The 18,938-nt window shown below is 47.5% G+C and overlaps 1 protein-coding gene across 1 annotated transcript in view; it reads left to right on the top strand.

Annotated features, from left to right (window-relative positions):
• The window catches only part of LOC138247052 (uncharacterized), a 249,316-nt gene that overhangs the window by 95,655 nt on the left and 134,723 nt on the right, over positions 1 to 18,938 (top strand). The window contains exons 41-43 of the mRNA XM_069201802.1: positions 6,068 to 6,161; positions 12,824 to 12,837; positions 13,600 to 13,623. Coding sequence (XP_069057903.1) covers positions 6,068 to 6,161; positions 12,824 to 12,837; positions 13,600 to 13,623 — 132 coding nt within the window. The remainder of the gene's footprint in view (positions 1 to 6,067; positions 6,162 to 12,823; positions 12,838 to 13,599; positions 13,624 to 18,938) is intronic.

Genomic DNA, 18,938 nt, shown 5'->3' with positions numbered 1-18,938 from the left:
CTCTCACAGTCACAGACCTCAAGACCTACCTCATCCATAACTTGCCTTAGCCCTGCAGGTCCATTCAGCCCATCTCGCACTGCCTTACCTCTAAGGGCCTATCCAGTCCATCTCTCACTGCCTTACCTGCCTTACCTCCAAGGGCCTATTCAGTCCATCTCTCACTGTCTTACCTCCAAGGGCCTATCCAGACCATCTCTCACTGCCTTACCTCTGCAGGTCCATTCAGCCCATCTCGCACTCCTTACCTCCAAGGGCCTATCCAGTCCATCTCTCACTGCCTTACCTGCCTTACCTCCAAGGGCCTATCCAGTCCATCTCTCACTGCCTTACCTCCAAGGGCCTATCCAGTCTATCTCGCACTGCCTTACCTCCAAAGGCCTATCCAGGCCATCTCTCACTGCCTTACCTACCTTACCTCCAAGGGCCTATCTAGACCATCCTCCACTGCCTTACCTCCAAGGACCTATCCAGTCCATCTCTCACTGCCTTACCTGCCTTACCTCCAAGGGCCAATCTAGTCCATCTCTTACTGCCTTACCTCCAAGGGCCTATCTAGTCCACCTCTGACTGCCTTACCTCCAAGGGGCTATCCAGTCCATCTCTCACTGCCTTACCTGCCTTACTTCCAAGGGCCTATCCAGTCCATCTCTCACTGCCTTACCTGCCTTACCTCCAAGGGCCTATCCAGTTCATCTCGTACTGCCTTAACTCCAAAGGCCTATCCAGTCCATCGCTCACTGCCTTACCTCCAAGGGCTTATCCAGTCCATCCATCTCTCACTGCCTTACCTGCCTTATCTCCAAGGGCCTATCCAGTCCATCTCTCACTGCCTTACCTCCAAGGGCCTATCCAGTTTATCTCACACTGCCTTACCTCCAAGGGCCTATCCAGTCCATCTCTCACTGCCTTACCTGCCTTACCTCCAAGGGTCTATCTAGACCATCTTACCTCCAAGGGCCTATCCAGACCATCTCTCACTGCCTTACCTGCCTTACATCCAAGGCCCTATCCAGACCATCTCTTACTGCCTTACCTCCAAGGACCTAGCCAGTCCATCTCGCAGTGCCTTACCTCCAAGGACCTATCCAGTCCATCTCTCACTGCCTTACCTCCAAGGGCCTATCCAGTCCACCTCTGACTGCCTTACCTCCAAGGGCCTATCCAGTCCATCTCGCAGTGCCTTAACTCCAAGGACCTATCCAGTCCATCTCTCACTGCCTTACCTCCAAGGGCCTATCCAGTCCACCTCTGACTGCCTTACCTCCAAGGGCCTATCCAGTCCATCTCTCACCGGGTTACCTCCAAGGGCCTATCCAGTCCACCTCTGACTGCCTTACCTCCAAGGGACTATCCAGTCCATCTCTCACTGCCTTACCTCCAAGGGCCTATTCAGTCCATCTCTCACTGCCTTACCTCCAAGGGACTATCCAGTCCATCTCTCACTGCCTTACCTCCAAGGGACTATCCAGTCCATCTCTCACTGCCTCAGCTCTTATGGTGCATCCATCCATGTCTCAGTTCTCAGGTTGGTTCTGGTCCACTTCGAACAGCTCAGTTATAACTGTGCACGCCAGTGTACTTAATGATGGAAGCAGTTGTGTTCTGTCTTCACAGTTGCTAGGGGTGATGTACAAACTGCATGGATATTCTTCTCTTATCCATTCCTTGTTCTTTATACCTTAGAATGTCTTCCGTGTCCTCCAAAACTCGTCTGTGAATCTGGACTCCAGCCTACCATTACAATCGACCCTGAAAAGCATTGCTGCCCCAACCAAACATGTCGTAAGTACTTGAGAAATACGGAGTCAATTTTCTAAAGGAGTAGCAAAAATAGTTCAGAACCTGCATGCATTTAGAATATGTAGGGCACGATTCACAAAGATAAATATGCATATATAGATTTACTAACGTGCACATCTACCCTTACGCATAGTGTAAATGTCTACCTTTTTGCTATTCGCCATTTCTGAGTGGCAATTTACACCATAATATACACTTAAGCATTTCCAACATCTGCATTTACAAGTTTAAGTTCTTATTAGTAAATAGCCACTTGTTTGTGGTGATCTAGGGCAGAGATCTCCCTACAGGAAAATTTAGGCAAATGTAATAACGTTTATTATTTAAAATATATATAATTAATATAGTGTAAATAATTTTAAACAACTAATATTAACCTACGACCACTGAAAATATATATACTTCCTATTACCTCATAAAATAACTTTATATTAAATTGTACAATTTAAAAAATATATTAATTGTTCACATATTCTTTTTGAACAATGCTGTAACCTCTCCGGGCCCATTTAACTCACTCAGGCCCAGATTTATACTTTTTGCCACAAATCTGCGCAAATGCAGTTTTGTGGCAAAAAGTATAGCGCCGGCTTGCGCCAATCCACTGCGCAAGTCGGCAGTAAACTTGGGCTAGCGACTCAGAAGGAGACGCTAGCCGGGTTGAGGTGGCGGTAGCGAAGGAGGGGGAAAATGACGCTAGCCTGGTTAGATGCAAAAAAAAATGCCTCTACCCAGACTAGCGCCATTTTCTGGCGCACAACCACCAAAAGCATTACTCCTGTCTTAGGAAAGACAGGAGTCATGCCACCACCCCAATGGCCAGCACAGGGGACAAGTTAGGGCCCCTGATGGCAAAAAAAAAAAAAAAAGGAATACTTACCTGGGATGGGTGTCCCTCTGGTGGGGGTGTTCCTGGGGCTTGGGGAGGGCACCTGTGGACCCATTCCATGGTGTTTAACCATGGAATGGGTCCACAGGTCGTCCCCTAACACCTGGTCTGACCCAGGCTTTAAATAATGGTACACAGCAAGCTTTGCATCATTATTTAGCCCCTCCTCCCACCCGTGCATCATTTTAGCACAAGGGGATAAATATGGGGCTATGGGGATAGCACAATTTTTTGGATGGGAATGCCTACCTTGCATCTCATTGACGCAAGGTAGGTTCACGCATCCAAAAAATAGTGCGAACTCCAATATTTTTACGCTAGCCGTGTCTGGCATTAAAATATAAATATGGAGTTAAGTTTGCGACAAATTTGCATTAAAAAACTTTACGCAAATTTGGCACAAACAGAGTATAAATATGGGCCTGAGTATCTAAGAGCCCACCCAGGCCACTTATTATTACGTAATGCCTAATACACTTAGTTATGTTTTTAATTCATTTTATTACTTTTTAGCCATGTTAAGCTCAGGAGCGTAATTTAATTTTACATGTATGTAATAATGAATCAGAAAAATGATAACGTTTAGCATTAATTATGAGCACTGTTTCTAAGAAGTGCCAAGTTGTGAACTGTAATTGTGTCACTCTTATCTGGGTGTGTGTTCTGTGTTAGCATCTCTTTCCCTAATCATCTACTTAACCTTCCCTTAATCCCACCCATTTTGTGAGAATGATTCCCCATGTCCCCACCACTCCCCAGTGTCCCTTCCACATTTACTACTTATTCCTATACTTATGTGTGTGGAGACCTTCAGCTGTGGGCTTGTGAACTGTATTTTGTAGTATATGAGCTAGTACTAGTGGAGTAGTACTTTAGGTACTCCAAAATAACATTTGTGAATCGGCCCCATAATTTAGTGCAGTGGTTCCCAACCTTTGGTCCGAGGACCCTGGGGGGGTCTGCAAGGCCTCCTCAGGGGGTCCGCAACTGCTCAGAAAATTAAATAACATTAGCAGATAAGGTCCTCAGCTTTCAGTAATGACTCAGTCGGTGGGGGTCCCGGATTTCAGTAATGATTCAGTGGGGCTCCCCGGGTTCCAGTAATGATAAAGTGGGGGTCCACAGAAGTCAAAAGGTTGGAAACCATTGTTATGGTGCATCTTTTTAAGTCATTAGTAAAATAGATCCTCACTTCCACCAACAAGCAGAACTCGAACTTTTCAGCTTCTTGTAACTTAAACTCCTAACCTCATCGTCGACTATCCCTCTCCCATCTCTTTCACTGCCGGCCCCACAAAAGTGGACAGACCTCTGCCCTACATCCTGCAACCTCCCCTAAAAAGCTTTACCGCCCTCACCGGCCTTTGGTATTTCAAGTATCTCTTCGTCCCTCGCCCTCCGATGGTTTCGCCTGTATCTGCTGTACTGCTATTGAAGGGTTCTTATTCTAGGTCTGCAAGCTTGGACTGACCGCACTGTGCAACATGGCGCTATGCTCAATAGACAGGAATACAACAACGTAACAGAAGATCACTCTTTTGCTGCGGAAGTTGTCAATCTGGAAACAATATTCGCCAATGGAATTTTCACGACCAAAAAGATAGTGCAGTTGATGAAATGCCACTGGTCAGCTTCCTGTAAAAATCTAAGAATTGGCTTTCACCCCCACCTCACTAGGACAGGTCTTTGGTAAGAGAAAGTCAGGATGAAGAAACTAAAAACAGTCTCTCTTTTCTTTTTTAGCTAACGAAAGTAAACCGGTAAGTTTGTTTTATATGCTACTAAGGGACTTGTGTTTGATTGTCACTGATAACAAAGCTGGCAGACCAGCTTGGTTTCTCCAAGCTCATGTACAAACTATAGGTGTAATCTTGCAGGCATTTAAGTTGTTAATTGTAAATTCTAAAACTTTCAATTCCTAGAGTCTAACTGTGCTGGATCCTAGCTAAACGTAGCTGTGGTTGCATATTATAAATCTTGCTGCAATACCATGCAATACCAAAATAATACAGAAAAATCGAATATTGATTTGTAAAAGTGGTTGGAATTTTCGATGTGAGTTATTGGATTCTAAGCTGAGAAATGGCCCCATGTTATACGTCACAGGTTCAGCCAGTCCTGTCTCCTTAGACAACAGAAATTCGCTTGGTGGGAGTTTTGAGCCCCTAACTATAACAGTAAAGTTAAACTATATGACCCACAATGCAACATTCCGTTAGCAAAAAAGCCAAGGATGGCTGAAGATGTGACACGTGGGATAAGCACTTTGAATACGGGGGCAGGTGGGGATGTGCTGCCTAGCTGGGTTAAGGAGAATGGGAATGTTTTACGTGTTGTGTGTGTTTCCATTGTGTGCCTGTATGTATGCTCCATTCTGCCACTATACTCGGTGTGCCTGTCAAGGAGAGGCCTGTCTGACTGTTTCTTTTCCAAGCTGCCCCTGTGTGCCTGCTATGACCTGGCTTGTCTGCTGTGACTCCGTACGTGGGTCTGTCTGTATGTGTGATGGTATGTTTGTCAGTTTGTGCACAAACTAACATTGTGTGGTTCCTGGTAAAGAGTGGAAATCTAACTTCTGATGGGGATGGTCGCTGGACATCCCTGGAGTCCCATGGAAGCCCCCGGTGTTGTGACATCCTTGAAGTGTCAGTTTTTGGACCCTTTATTGTTTTCATTGAAAGACGTCTTCATGCATTTTTACAATGTCTTGTTTTCCTTTGAACAGAAGACAACACTGCCCCCCACCACAACTACGGTATGTTTGCCACTGAATGGAGGGTTTGGGTGGGGCGGGGGTAACAGCTAATGTGGACATACGGTATAAAACTCAATAGGGCCGTCCGGGGGACCTCCGAGGGTCCTCGAAATCTACTCAGGATGTCCACGACTGCTTAGAAAAAGAAACTTTATTAACAGACTAATACAGCGAATATAATAAAAGTAGCAAAAGTGTCAACTGAAAATTTTAAAACGTTGTTTAAGTGTGAAGGAGTATGCAATTGGAGGATACAGATTACATTAGTATTCTCAGCTCTATTAGCGGGAGCATGGCAGGTGATTAAACAGGGTATAATATGGCCTCCATTGAATTTAGAAAAGATCCAACCTTCCTATTTCAATTAAAATTGTGTTTTTATATTTGCAAAGTAAAGTAAACATTTAATCATTCGTGTATTTGTTCGATGAATGCTTGTTTCTGTATTTTTTGTGCAATGGTTTGTACTTCAAATCACGAAAAATGCACAGGCTCCTGGGTTCCAAAAATGATTACATTTGGAGTCCACGGAAGTCGAGAGGTTAAGAACCACTATTCTAGGGTGCAGATTTTCCAGATTTTGTATTCTTGCGGTTTGTGACGTGTACAATGTCTCGCAGGACAAGTGTGCGCATGTGACCTGCGCGAAGAGCCACTGCGGAAAGACAGGCGCTGTTCCCGTGGACTCGGCCGACCCGTGCTGCGCTGTGTGCGGTGAGTGGAGGGCCGGGCAGCTCTTCAGGGCGCGTGCACAGACGTCTGCAAGAACGCGGGCCTGGTTAGAGCTATCCAGGGCACACTGCCAGAATTCACTGATGAACCGGGTGACTGGAGATGAGCTGTGATTGAGCAGAGAAGGGGAAAAAGCACGAATAAGAGCCCTAGTCGGAAAGATAGAAACACGAGGCAATCGGAGTCTGAATTTATCAATCGGGCCCGTGACTCAATGGTCCTTCACTGAGTACCTACGAGCGCACGCAGACCCTTTCTCGCTGGCTCACCTCTCAGGGCCAAGCTAGCCCCCAATCACTTACTGACTTCCTTGGACCCATCTAGCAGGACACCAGGCCCAGGACACATGCTGCCCATTTCTTGGGATATAATATCTCAAGATTTACGCTTTCCATCTTTTACTCACTCAAAACTAAGGAGCACCTAACCTTCTCTGTGTCAGCTCTCATGGTCCACCCAACCCACGTCTATCACTATCTCAGCTCTCAGGGTACATCTTGCACACCCTCAGCCCTTCAGCTTGCCCACATCTTGCCCAACCTCAGTTCTAAGGGTCTGCCCAGTCCTTCTCAGCTTCTATCAGCTCTCAGAGTTCTTGCCCCCTCGCATCTCAACTTTAAGAGAGCACTCCACCCGCCCCCTCGATGTCCACAGTCGTCACCCCCACCTAGACCGCATTCCTTTCTCATGCATTCTCCAGGGACACCACCCAATCACGCCCCACTTTCTCAAGAGCACTGAACATGGCTAAGCCAAGTTTACCTTCTACGCAATACGATACCATTTGCCTCTTCCACATGCGAGGGTCTTTGGTCTGTACAATGGTTTTTGTAACACTAGTCTGCAAAATAAATGAAGAGGCAGGCTGAGGGCGTGCCTCTGAGCTTACTCTGCTCTAACGTTGTGTATCTTTCCTCAGAGTGTCACGAATGTCCTTCACCTCATGATTGTGGCTTTGGACTCATCGCAAAGCCACATTTTGACAGTACTAGACAGTGCTGCCCGACGTTCACCTGTGGTGAGTAGAGCTTCCTTTATAAACATGTACACTGGGGTGCAGTGAGAGGGAACAGGCAGCACATACAAGGAGAGGTGTTTATTCACCAGGCAGAAGCACTGGGTGAGCTGGTTCCGCAGAGGCCAGGCCATGGGCGCTGGTAGAAGTTAGAGTGGGGCCCTCCTCTCTCTTTCCGTAGGCCTCTGAGTGGCGATAGCTGTAACTCTATGGTGTGCCATGACCACAGAGACGCCTCTGGGAGATGGTAGTAGTTGTAGCAATATGGCTCCTTAGAGAGGCCTCAGAGTGTTGTAGGTATTAACTCTACGATAGAGATCTGTTTGGTAGTGGTAACAGCATGATGTGCCTGGAGCCTTTGTAATGCCAATACAGGAAGTGACATCACAAGAAGTGACATCAGAATTTAAGATTTCACACATAGGTTGTTTAACACCTCTGTCATGGGTACATTTGAGTGCATTACAATATCTAACAAATGTGATTTTGCGTCGGGGTTGTGCAAAAAAGATGGCGCAGTCCCAAAGCTAGTAGTTTGCCTACTTCAAAGGCAGAAATGAGTTTACATATTGGACCCCTGACCCTACAACTTTAGAATCCTTCTGGACTAAGGACATTCTGCCAGGAGGAAGAGTTAGATGCTGTAGGAGGGACTGCTTATTGCTTTGCTGTGCTGGCCTGTTGCTTGCTACTGTCCTGGAAGCGAAAGGACTGGACTCTGCTTTCTGCATCCTGCTTCCAAAGGTTCTTCAAGGACTTGGCTGAGCTTTTCTCCTGTTAGACGTCTCAGGGAAATCAAAGACTTCATCTGCCAGCATCTGGGCTTTCTTGCTGAGAGTCCTGACTTGAATATTATTCCTGATGGGGTCTAGAGATTAAAAATACCTAAAGGACCCCTCCAGTTTCCCTTTGTTTTTGTATTTTTGGGTAACTTTGATATGGTTAAAAAATTATATACATGTATATATGTGTATATATATATATATATTTTTTTTTTTTGGGGGGGGGCGGTGGGGTGTGTTCCTACCACTACACCCTAACTACTCATCAATATGTTCCAGCCCCCTGAATGGCCTGTCAGAAGGACCTGAGCTTTTATCCTACCCTATCTTGGTGCCCCACATAAATATTGATCGGATGTTGTGTTGTTATTCACATGTCTAAGCCTCCTATCATCCAATTTCAAACAATGGACACACATATAAGACATGAGCAGGCCTACTTTACTGTCTCAAAGCTTTAAAGTCGTATACTTACACCCTCATTAGTGCATATTACCACCACATAGAGGTTGGTGGAGGCGCGTCCCCGTTATCACACTCACTGCAAGGGTAAAGCACCACCATATTACCTACTTAGGCCACCGATTTCCCCATGAGGATATCATGCGCCTGACACAGCTTAGTTAGTCGGAAGAACAAAAGTGAAAGATGGAATGCCTGAATTAATTTCAGAATTGGGTTTGTATTCTTCCCCACATTCCATTCCATTGTTTTTTTTATTGGTGGTATCACTACAGACATATGCCATAAGAATAGCCCTGCCCCGAACTGCCAAGCCATATGCCCTCTAGAAGGGAACGTAATTAGCCACAAGCCACATTCCCTATAACGCCCGACTCACTTGGGTGAGGTTGTAATAGTGCAGCTAACTAGGTAGGTGAAACTTGTATGTGTTCTTGTAGTAACTCTGCTGTGGCCTTGGTCCCCGTGGTGGCTTGGCCTACAGGTCCTGTGGGTTTAAAAACAGTACTTTATGTCCAATGCCCTTCCAAAGTCTGGCCTCTGGCCTGGTGGCCAGCAGAGAGGTCATGTAGAGCATGTTGGAATACCAGTGCGGTGCACTTGATGCCTTGTAATCTACAAGCCAATTATTTGGGGTGCTACTAATAGTAACAGTGCAGTGTGGATCAGCAGAGAGGCCATGTATGTTGATGTGGTTGTAGCAGCACTCTGTGCTTGGTACTCTACTCTGCAGCCAGGGACTCTGTATGTTTCATACAGTAACAATGCAATGTGTTTGCCTTCATCGCCTCTCCTTTTAGAGTGTCCATCATGCCCACCTGTTATTGAATGTGAACCTGGATACACCCTGACATCACACACTGAAGATCAAAATCCATGCTGTCCAGTCCATCATTGTGGTAAGTATTAAAACTCATCCGGGGAGGTTTGGGGGCAAGTTAGGGGAGGGGCAGGTGGCACAGTGACAGGGGACATTGAACCAACAGTTCCACAACACCAGATAGGGGTCCTGGTGATGGCAGAAGGTGGGAGACACAAGGTAAATGCAAGGTGGCGGTGGAGTTTAGGCTGAAGCTCTGTTAGCAGCCAAGGGTTCTGATGAGACAGACTGTGTGCCAGTGCAGCAGAAAGAGCCCCTGAGATCCTACAAGTAGGTCAGACTGTAGGCGGACTGCAGCTCCACAGAATGCATGTAGGTGAGGTAAGGAAACCACCAGCGAAAACCAACTGGCCTGTGGAGGAATGTGACCAGTTGGCATTTGCCACTTTTGTTCTGCAGGATTTGGGGCCATATGCACGAACACATTTTCCCATAGACACAGAATGGGTAAAACCCTCTTATACATCTGGCCCTTAGTGTTGTTTCCTCATGTCTATTTGGACACCAGGGGGGCATTTTGCACAAAAAATAGTGCTAAACACAGAATTACTTTCCTTGCCTAATTCAAGCATAATCTTGTTGAATTTCTAGGTAATTCTGCATGTTATGCCCACCCCCAGAAACAGGGCAAGGGCAGTCTCATTCACATGCCTTTCGCGTGCCTCACCCTGCCTCTGCTTGTATCAAAATGTAAATCTGCAGGCTGCAGCAAGAGGCCCTGCTTAGGGAACAATTGTAGCACACACTGGGAGGGAGGAGTGAAGTTATAACAGTGGCTTAGGGAGAGAGTGAACCACACACTGGGAGGGAGGAGTAAATGTGGAACAGTGGCTTGGGGAGAGATATGCCACACACAGTGGGAGTGAGGAGTGAATGTGTCACAGATGCTTATAGAGAAAGTGCAGCACACACTGGGAGTGAGGAGTGAATGCGTTATGGAGAGAGAGATGCACACACTAGGGGCTTAGGGAGAGATGTGCTGCACACACTGGGAGGCAGGAGTGAATGTGCCTCAGTGGCTTAGTGAGAGATAAGCCACACAGACTGGGAGCGAAGCTTTAGGGCGTTACCGTGGCTCAGGAGGAGAGTGCAGCATGCAGTGGTAGAGAGGAGTGTATGTGTCACAGTGGCTCAGAGGGAAAGTGTTGCACACACTGGGAGTGAGGAGTGAATGCGTTATGGAGAGAGTGACGATTGTGCCAAAATGGCTTAAAGAGAGATGTGCCGCACACACTGGGAGGGAGGAATGAGTGTGTCTAAGTGGCTTAGGGAGAAATGAGCCACACACACACACTGGGAGCGAAGCTTGAATATGTCACAGTGGCTCAGGGGGAGATTGCAGCATGCAGTGGAAGAGAGTAGTGTATGTCACAGTGGCTCGGGGGAGAGTGCAGCGTGCACTGGGAGAGAGGAGTGTATGTCACAGTGGCTAAGGGGGAGAGTGCAGTATGCACTGGGAGAGAGGAGTGTGTGTCACAGTGGCTCGGGGGGAGAGTGCAGCGTGCACTGGAAGAGAAGTGTATGTCACAGTGGCTCGGGGGGAGAGTGCAGCGTGCACTGGAAGAGAGGAGTGTATGTCACAGTGGCTCGGGGGGAGAGTGCAGCGTGCACTGGAAGAGAGGAGTGTATGTCACAGTGGCTCGGGGGGAGAGTGCAGCGTGCACTGGGAGAGAGGAGTGTATGTCACAGTGGCTCAGGGGGAGAGTGCAGCGTGCACTGGAAGAGAGGAGTGTATGTCACAGTGGCTCGGGGGAGAGTGCAGCGTGCAATGGGAGAGAGGAGTGTGTGTCACAGTGGCTCGGGGGAGAGTGCAGCGTGCACTGGAAGAGAGGAGTGTATGTCACAGTGGCTCGGGGGAGAGTGCAGCGTGCACTGGGAGAGAGGAGTGTATGTCACAGTGGCTCGGGGGGAGAGTGCAGCGTGCACTGGGAGAGAGGAGTGTGTGTCACAGTGGCTCAGGGGGAGAGTGCAGCGTGCACTGGGAGAGAGGAGTGTGTGTCACAGTGGCTCAGGGGGAGAGTGCAGCGTGCACTGGAAGAGAGGAGTGTGTGTCACAGTGGCTCGGGGGAGAGTGCAGCGTGCACTGGAAGAGAGGAGTGTGTCACAGTGGCTCGGGGGAGAGTGCAGCATGCACTGGGAGAGAGGAGTGTGTGTCACAGTGGCTCAGGGGGAAAGTGCAGCATGCACTGGAAGATTGGAGTGTATGTCACAGTGGCTCAGGGGGAGAGTGCAGCGTGCACTGGAAGAGAGGAGTGTATGTCACATTGGCTCGGGGAGAGAGTGCTGCACACACTAGAAGGGATGAGTGAATGTGCCAAAGTGCCTTAGGTAGAGATGTGCCGGACACACCTGAAACAGATATATCAGCTACTACTCCTGGCTAACAATGTGGTGCTCCTGGCTGTGCACTTGCTGTCCGAGTGTGAGGGGTCGTGAAGGCAGCAGCTACAGGAAGAACAGAATCTAGGCGCGACCTTTGCCTTCTCTGCTCGACGTTCTTCCTCCTTCCCTCAGCCAATCAGAACACAACAGGAGGTTGATTTAGAAGCTAAAGGTGGGACAAGGGTGCCACCAGGTCATCTTATCAGGGTCCCCGGGTGCTTGATGTCCCTTCCGCATCCTGTGAACGTTTGGTGAGCCGACGTCCACGATTCCGGAGCTGCCCTGGGAGCACTGATGTTAGTGTCTATGTGGTCACTGAAATGACCGATTACATGGGCACACCAACATTATGGGGGAGGGGGTAAAGGTAAGTGAAAAAACGGATAGTGGTATAGTATGTAGACACAGCTGTGGAATTTCGTCCTACAGGAAGTACATGCACTTTTTTACAGAGTAAGTACGTGCAGCGGTTCAACACTTTCAGTGGGCAGGACGCACACTTTCATGCTAAATACAGGACCCGAGGAACACTGCTCGGGCAGGGATGCGCCTTACTGCTGCTGAGTGGAGGTGCTCTGTGTAACTGCACCGTGAAGGGATAATGTATGACTGCACATTGCAGGGATTCCGAGTTGCACTGGCCAGGCCTGGGGTGTTTTGGGTTACTGTCCAGCGTTGCCTAGCACTGCGCAGTGCAGTGGCGCATACCCTGTTCAGTGCTGGAGCCTTGTGATACACACTGTGTGTTGCAGGGATGCACACTACGGCGCAGCGCAGGATGCTGGATGGGTGCTTTAAATGGAATGATTAGTGAATAGCATTGCTGGGGGCAGGGGTAAGCAGCAAAGTAAGTCCTGCAGCCTCTCGGGTGTAAGGTGCCACAACCGAAAGCTTCCCTACATCTTTTAGAGGGTTAGCTCATAGAAACTGTAATAGTCCTTAACGAAGTTGTACAGGGAACGGGGTGATAGTTTCTAAGCTGTTCTCACTTTTTATTTAAATTACAGTATGATGTTTAAATAAAATGTGGATGCATATTTTTTATCAGAATATATTCAAAGATTTGTTTTAAGAATGAGAAAGCATCTAAAACTAACATTTTCTTTCTGATTTTTACTTTTAGTGTTATCAACCACGGTAAGTTTCTTGCTGCTGCAAATAGCTTGGCCTGCCACATTTTGTGACTGTTATGGTGCTGAGTGTCATCTCTATGGCTATGCTCAGTGCAAGCTGCCATCTTTTTATGTACCATACTGGGCATAGTCCTGCATAGTACCACACCGTGCGTAATCCTAATGCCTAACCATTAGGGGCCATACTCAGTTAAGACCACTGGTTTAGTGGACCATCATCTACATGGACCACACCCATCCTAGTCTGGCCTCAGTTTAGACCAGTGATTTTATTGACTATGTTCTACATGGGTCAAACCCAGTCTAATCTGACAACTTTATCGGCCACGACATGCCTAGACCTCCACTCTGTTCAACTATAATCGGGTTAGTCTACAGTATTTATGGAGCATCCGTACTCTAGCCTGTCATCATTATCATTCCCACCCACCCCGTCTTCCATCTTTACTTACTATGCTGTATGTTGTGTGCCATCTTTATTGAGCACTTTCAGCCTAGGCCACTGCCTTTATCGACCACATCCATCAAATATCACGATTTGTATTGCCCATCCTGTGTCTACTACGCCATTTGTGCACCTCCACACTGAGCATGCCTGCCATTTTAATAAACACGTTCTCTGCCTTTCTAGGCTGCACTCAACCTAGTCTTATGGTCTCTTCCATACAAGCATCAGTAATGTCCGGCAAAACGTTATAGTGAAAACTGTTTTGTGATCCATGGATATTTGTGATGATAATTTTCTTTCTCTCATTCCTTCCTCCAGACTCCCAGAAGCACCACGCCTCAGGTACGTGCTAGGCTGGACAGGCTCGGGGGAAGTGGGGTTGCCTTGGGCTTATGGTTGCATTTACTCTCTCTACTGCCCTAAACACACATACACAAGACACAGGCACTGACTTTACCCTAGGACACAGAGAGGCTCTCCAGTGGCAGTGATGGCCACATCAAAGTTTCAAAACGGAAATCTGGAGAACAATGTGTCCGCTGAATATTTTGCGTAGGGCTACACACCTGACAAACTCTGCAAAGGTTTGGGAAAGCTTGGGCCTTTCTGCTCGACTCTCCTCCACCAGCAGTGCACAAACGCCTGCTGGGTTCACTGCTTCTCTACATGCAGCAGTGATCGCCATTTCAGCCTCTCTCTGCCACTTATGTTTTCCAATAACTACCCGAGGAGTGGGGAGAAGTAATTTGAGTAAGACCCCCATCATCGCTTACAGGTGTCATAACAGTGCTGGAAAATGCTGTCGAAATCAGTATGGTGTTCTAGGGGTCCAGACATTGTGATGAGACCAGCACGTGAACAGTGTGATGGGGAAGGGAGTATGGCTGTACAGAGGGTGTAGGGCAAACATTTGCTCATTCTTCTTACAAAACAATACTGCCCTTCCTCTTTTGCCGACAGAGCGTGACCTTGGCACCATCAGGGGAGCCCTCCACACCCCAGCCTGTACCTGCTGGTGCCATTTATTCCAGCCTCGACTGTAATGAGGGCTCTCGTCCCTGACCCCACAGCATGCTTGTGTTAGAGAATAGGAGGGTCAAGGAACAGACCAGGAAGTAAAGGCCTGGGGCCCAGTGCAAAGACATCACTACTGTGACGACAAAAGACACCGCCTCTGCTGCACAGATACCAGTCAAGCGAGAGTGGCGCATTTAACCGCGACAAATCAGTTGATATGGCCTGCTTCCAAAAGAAAACCTTCTGGTTCGTTCTAAAGATTCTCACCCACTCAGTTGTAATACAGTGGCATGCTTCACAATCGAGCCCTCGACTCAGATACTGGTGTCGTAGCTGGGCGGGCTCTACCCCTTTTATTCAAGGAAGCTCTTTTTGTGTTTTTTTGTGTAACTAAAGGTAGGAGATCTAACTTACTAACATTGTCTTGGGGTGCGCGCAACCGCAGGTATTGCTTTTTTGTTCCCAGGGCCCCCCTACAAGATTTAAGACAGGATGTTGATGAAGTAGTTTTGTTATGCGATCCGCGTCAAGGAACTTATCAACGTGTTTCTGCCTTCTTGTGCCCAGTTCAACATGCCACACGCTTACAAGGACCTCCTGAGGTCCTTCCTCATACTGTAGATGCAGGTGAATGGGGGGACCCTTTAGGTAAATATGCCAGTCAGATCCTTTGACGAAAGTGTGACTACAAGGCTGTCCACTCCTCGCCCCTATGAGGCAAATAGCGGTTGCAAAATAAGAGCCAAACTAAACCAAATGTGACCACTCACGATTGTAGATGATTAGAGTGGAGCTCTAACATACATCCGCCTCCCTTTTGTGATTATTGTTGTACATATACCACCACCAGTGTGAGCAGACACCAACAGTGTCAAAAAGACGCACCTCTAGTCTGAGAAAAAAACACCACTGTGAAAGAAGACATCACTTCTAGTGCACAAAGACACCACCACCAATGTTAGAAAAGACCCATCACTAGTGTAAAGACACTACAACAAAATGTGTGAAAAGGCATCATTGCTTTTGTATAATGTAAAAGACACCTCCACCAGTGTGAGACGACACACTGCTAGTGTGAGAAAAGACACTACCACGACCTGTGAGAGAAAAGACATCACCATTAGTGTAGAAAGACATCACTACCAGTGTGTAAAGACATCAACATCTGTGCAATAAAAGACACCACTATTTTGAGTAAAGACACACCACTAGTGTGAGAAAAAACATTGCCTCCAATGTGAAGGAAAACCCACCACTAGTGTACAAAGACACTCCATCAGTGTGGGAAAATATGCTACCACTAGTGTGAAAAGACACCATCAGTGTGGGGGAAAAACATTGCTAATGCGAGAAAACACACCATCAATGTAAGAAAAGACATACCGCCAATGTGAGAGAGGCACCACAACTAGTGTACAAAGACACCAGCACCAAAGTTAACAAGGCAGAGTAGTGTGAGAAAAAACACCACTTTTAGGGTACAAAGACGCCCCCACTACTGCCAGTGCAAAAAAGACGAATTACTATTCTGATAAAAAGCACTAGTATTACTGTACATGGACACTACGACCAGTGTGAGGAAAGGCACCACTATTAGTAAACAAAGACTCCACCATGAACGTGGGAAAAGGGATTTGAATACAGCTGAAGCACTTGTGAGATGGAGACGCTTCCAGGGAACAGAGACCTCAGCTCATTATGAGAACGGGTTACTCCATCACAACGGTGACATATATCCCGTCCGCTGAAATACAAATCCCATTATTTCCTATAGGATATATATTTTAGTAGACTGGATATCCATCACCGTAGTGACATACCGTCTGCCAAAATCTAAATCAGACCCCAGATCTGGTTTACAGAATAAAGCTGTTCATCTCTGAGAAGGTAGGAGAACAAAATAAATGATCCAAACATTAGGGAGGTGGCTGAATAACAAAGCACATCAAAAAAGCCTTTGTTTTTTACTTTTGTGCATCTTTTCCTAATATTGCAGAACCCTTGTGACCATGTAACGTGCTCAGCACCACGGTGCAGCAGGGCAGGCGAACACCCAGAAACAGATGGGTCTATTGTAGACTGCTGTGTTAGCATCACCTGTGGTAAGTAGACAAGTCATTGCTTAGGGTCTTTGGTGGGTGTGAGGCAAACGTATTTTCAGAAGCAGGTACTTGGTGCATTCTGTGGCCGAGAACCAATTAAATATTGTGCTTGGAGTCTGTGAAGTGCATAGGCGCATTTACGTCCCACTGTACCGATGATTTTTAGACAAAGTCTGGTCCTTCTCAGCTATATGTCGTTCTAGCTAGGTCAATAACATCGACTAGCACTTTTCTCAACTCCACGTGTCGGCTACCAGACTATTGTCAAGGTCAGCATATAGGGGAATATAGATTTACTTTTCTTAACTCTACATGCACTTAACGTAATGATATGTTAGTAGTGGATACTGTAGAGTCGGGAGAACTAGGGGTTGATATCAAATCTTCGATATCTTGAAGGGCACTGTCCTTCTCTTGCTATCTCAGTTCTTTGGGCCTTCCCAGGTCATTTGTCGCAGGGTACCACGGCTGTCACATATATGCCAAGGCTCTCCACTCCTATGGTGTTACCCGTGCTGTGCCAGGAACCAGACCTGTGGCTTTACACTGAGCGGACTTTGTCTCTCGCCCTGGCACTTTGTGTAACAGCCCAAGAGATCATAGGACAGACAGGCTGTCAGATGTGTTGGTCTTCAGTTGTTAGGAGCAGTCTCTGGAGAGGCGTGGATGGTGGGTGTGAGCAGTGGGCCCCTGCTCTCCTTTCCTCTCCAAAGACAACTAATAACTGAAGACCACTACACATGACAGCATGTCCTGGTCTCTCTTATGCTATTATACAAAGTGCCAGGGCGAGAGTAAAATATCACAGCCTTGGATCAGCTCACTCCACGCCCAGTGTGTCAGATGTAGCACAGCCTTTGTGTGTACCTGGCCCAAACATCAGGTTTCCGGCTACCCTTACTGCAGTCTGTATGTGAGTGACTGGCTACCATTTCCTGTCTTCCATTTGGGGACTAGATCTTTGGCTTCAGCCCCATCTAACACAAAGCTTCTGTGAGTCTCTAGCTCTCGGCTGGGGACCAGACATCTGGTTTCAGGCCGCTCGACAGGCAGCCAGTGTGTATATATGGCTTATTTTCTGAGACCAGGCGTCTGATTTCAGGCTGCTCTAAGGGGCAGTTTGTTTGTGTTTTGACTCCCATTTGGAGGTCTGGCCTCTGGTTTTAGGCTGCTCTAACAGTGTGTGTGTACCTGTGCACCTGACCACCATTTCAGGACCACCCCCTCGTTTCAGGCTACTTTCGTGCGCAGCCCTGGTGTGTACCTGGCTCACGCCTCTGGTTTCAGGCTACACTAACTGTAGCCAGTGGGTGTATGCCTGTCTGCTGCTTCCTGCTCCCATTTGGAGACCAAACCTCTGCTTTCAGGCAGTGTGCGTGTGTCATTCTGTTTCCTTGCTCCCACATGGGCACCAGGCTTTTGGTTTCAGGGTGCTGTAGACAGGTAGCCTGTGTGTGTCAGTCTTCTGTGAGACTATCTGTGTGTGCCTGGCTTCCATTTGTGGGCCTAGCCTTTAGTTTCAGGCTTCTTCAACACGCAGACATTTTATGTACTTGGCTTCTGTTAGGGAAACAGGCCTCTGGTGTCACTCTGCTTTAAAGCACATCATATATGTGTACCTGGCTTCCGCTCAAAGACTAGGCCTAATGCGCAGCTTTCATGTGTATCTGTAGGCTGTGTGTGTACCTTGCTCACGTTCGGGTACGAGATCTATGATTTACATTTATTCTAATGCGTACTTCCTTGTTTTCTTCTCCCATCAGTGTGCAGCACCTGTGATCCTGCTCCGGAGTGTGGCCTCGGATTAATGTCTGTAGAAACTTTTGACCCTGCCGTTGAGTGCTGCCCTAGGTACACATGTGGTAAGTACACAAATTGATTCCCAGGCAAGGGGTGTACAATGACTGCTTGGCGAAAGGGCATGCCACACCAAATCTTTAAAAGAGTCATTATTTATTTAGTCCCACAAAACACGCCAAAGTTTGAAAATCAGATTGAATTGTGAGGTTGTGGTTTTCCATCAATGTTGGTTACCCCTGGGAGGAGTTTGTAGGTTCAAACACTAAACAAATGTAACTAAACATAGAACTGCTTGTGGAGCTGCAATGGAGGGCATGGAGATTCTAGGAAAGTGAAAGCTTCAGAGGTAGAATCTGATGCAGGAAGGCTGGAGTTAAGGCAGCCTCTGGCATAACAGCCAAAGGAGACCCACACATAGGCACACATTCACACCCCAGTACCAATACAAACAAACACAAATATTACTAGAACTAATTAAGATGTGTATGAAGCAGCTGAGGTGCACAGAAGGGACAGGGCGATGCACGGGGAGGGGAGGAGGGGAGAATAAACATTAAATTGATTTAAAATGTGGTGCCACCACTGACACCACAACGCCGCTCCTCTGCTGCAGCCTGCCCCGTGGCCAATCCTGACGCTGCTAACAGCAGCGTCAGCATTGACTGGGAGCGCCCAGCCAGGGCGCTCCTAGGCAGACTGGGATCCTGTGCATGCTCTCTCTGTTGCCGGGCCAAGGCG

Source organism: Pleurodeles waltl, chromosome 7 (assembly GCF_031143425.1).
Source record: "Pleurodeles waltl isolate 20211129_DDA chromosome 7, aPleWal1.hap1.20221129, whole genome shotgun sequence".
Taxonomy (NCBI): Eukaryota; Metazoa; Chordata; class Amphibia; order Caudata; family Salamandridae; genus Pleurodeles; species Pleurodeles waltl.
Note: the sequence above shows the minus strand (reverse complement) of the source record. Positions and strands in the feature narration are given on the sequence as shown.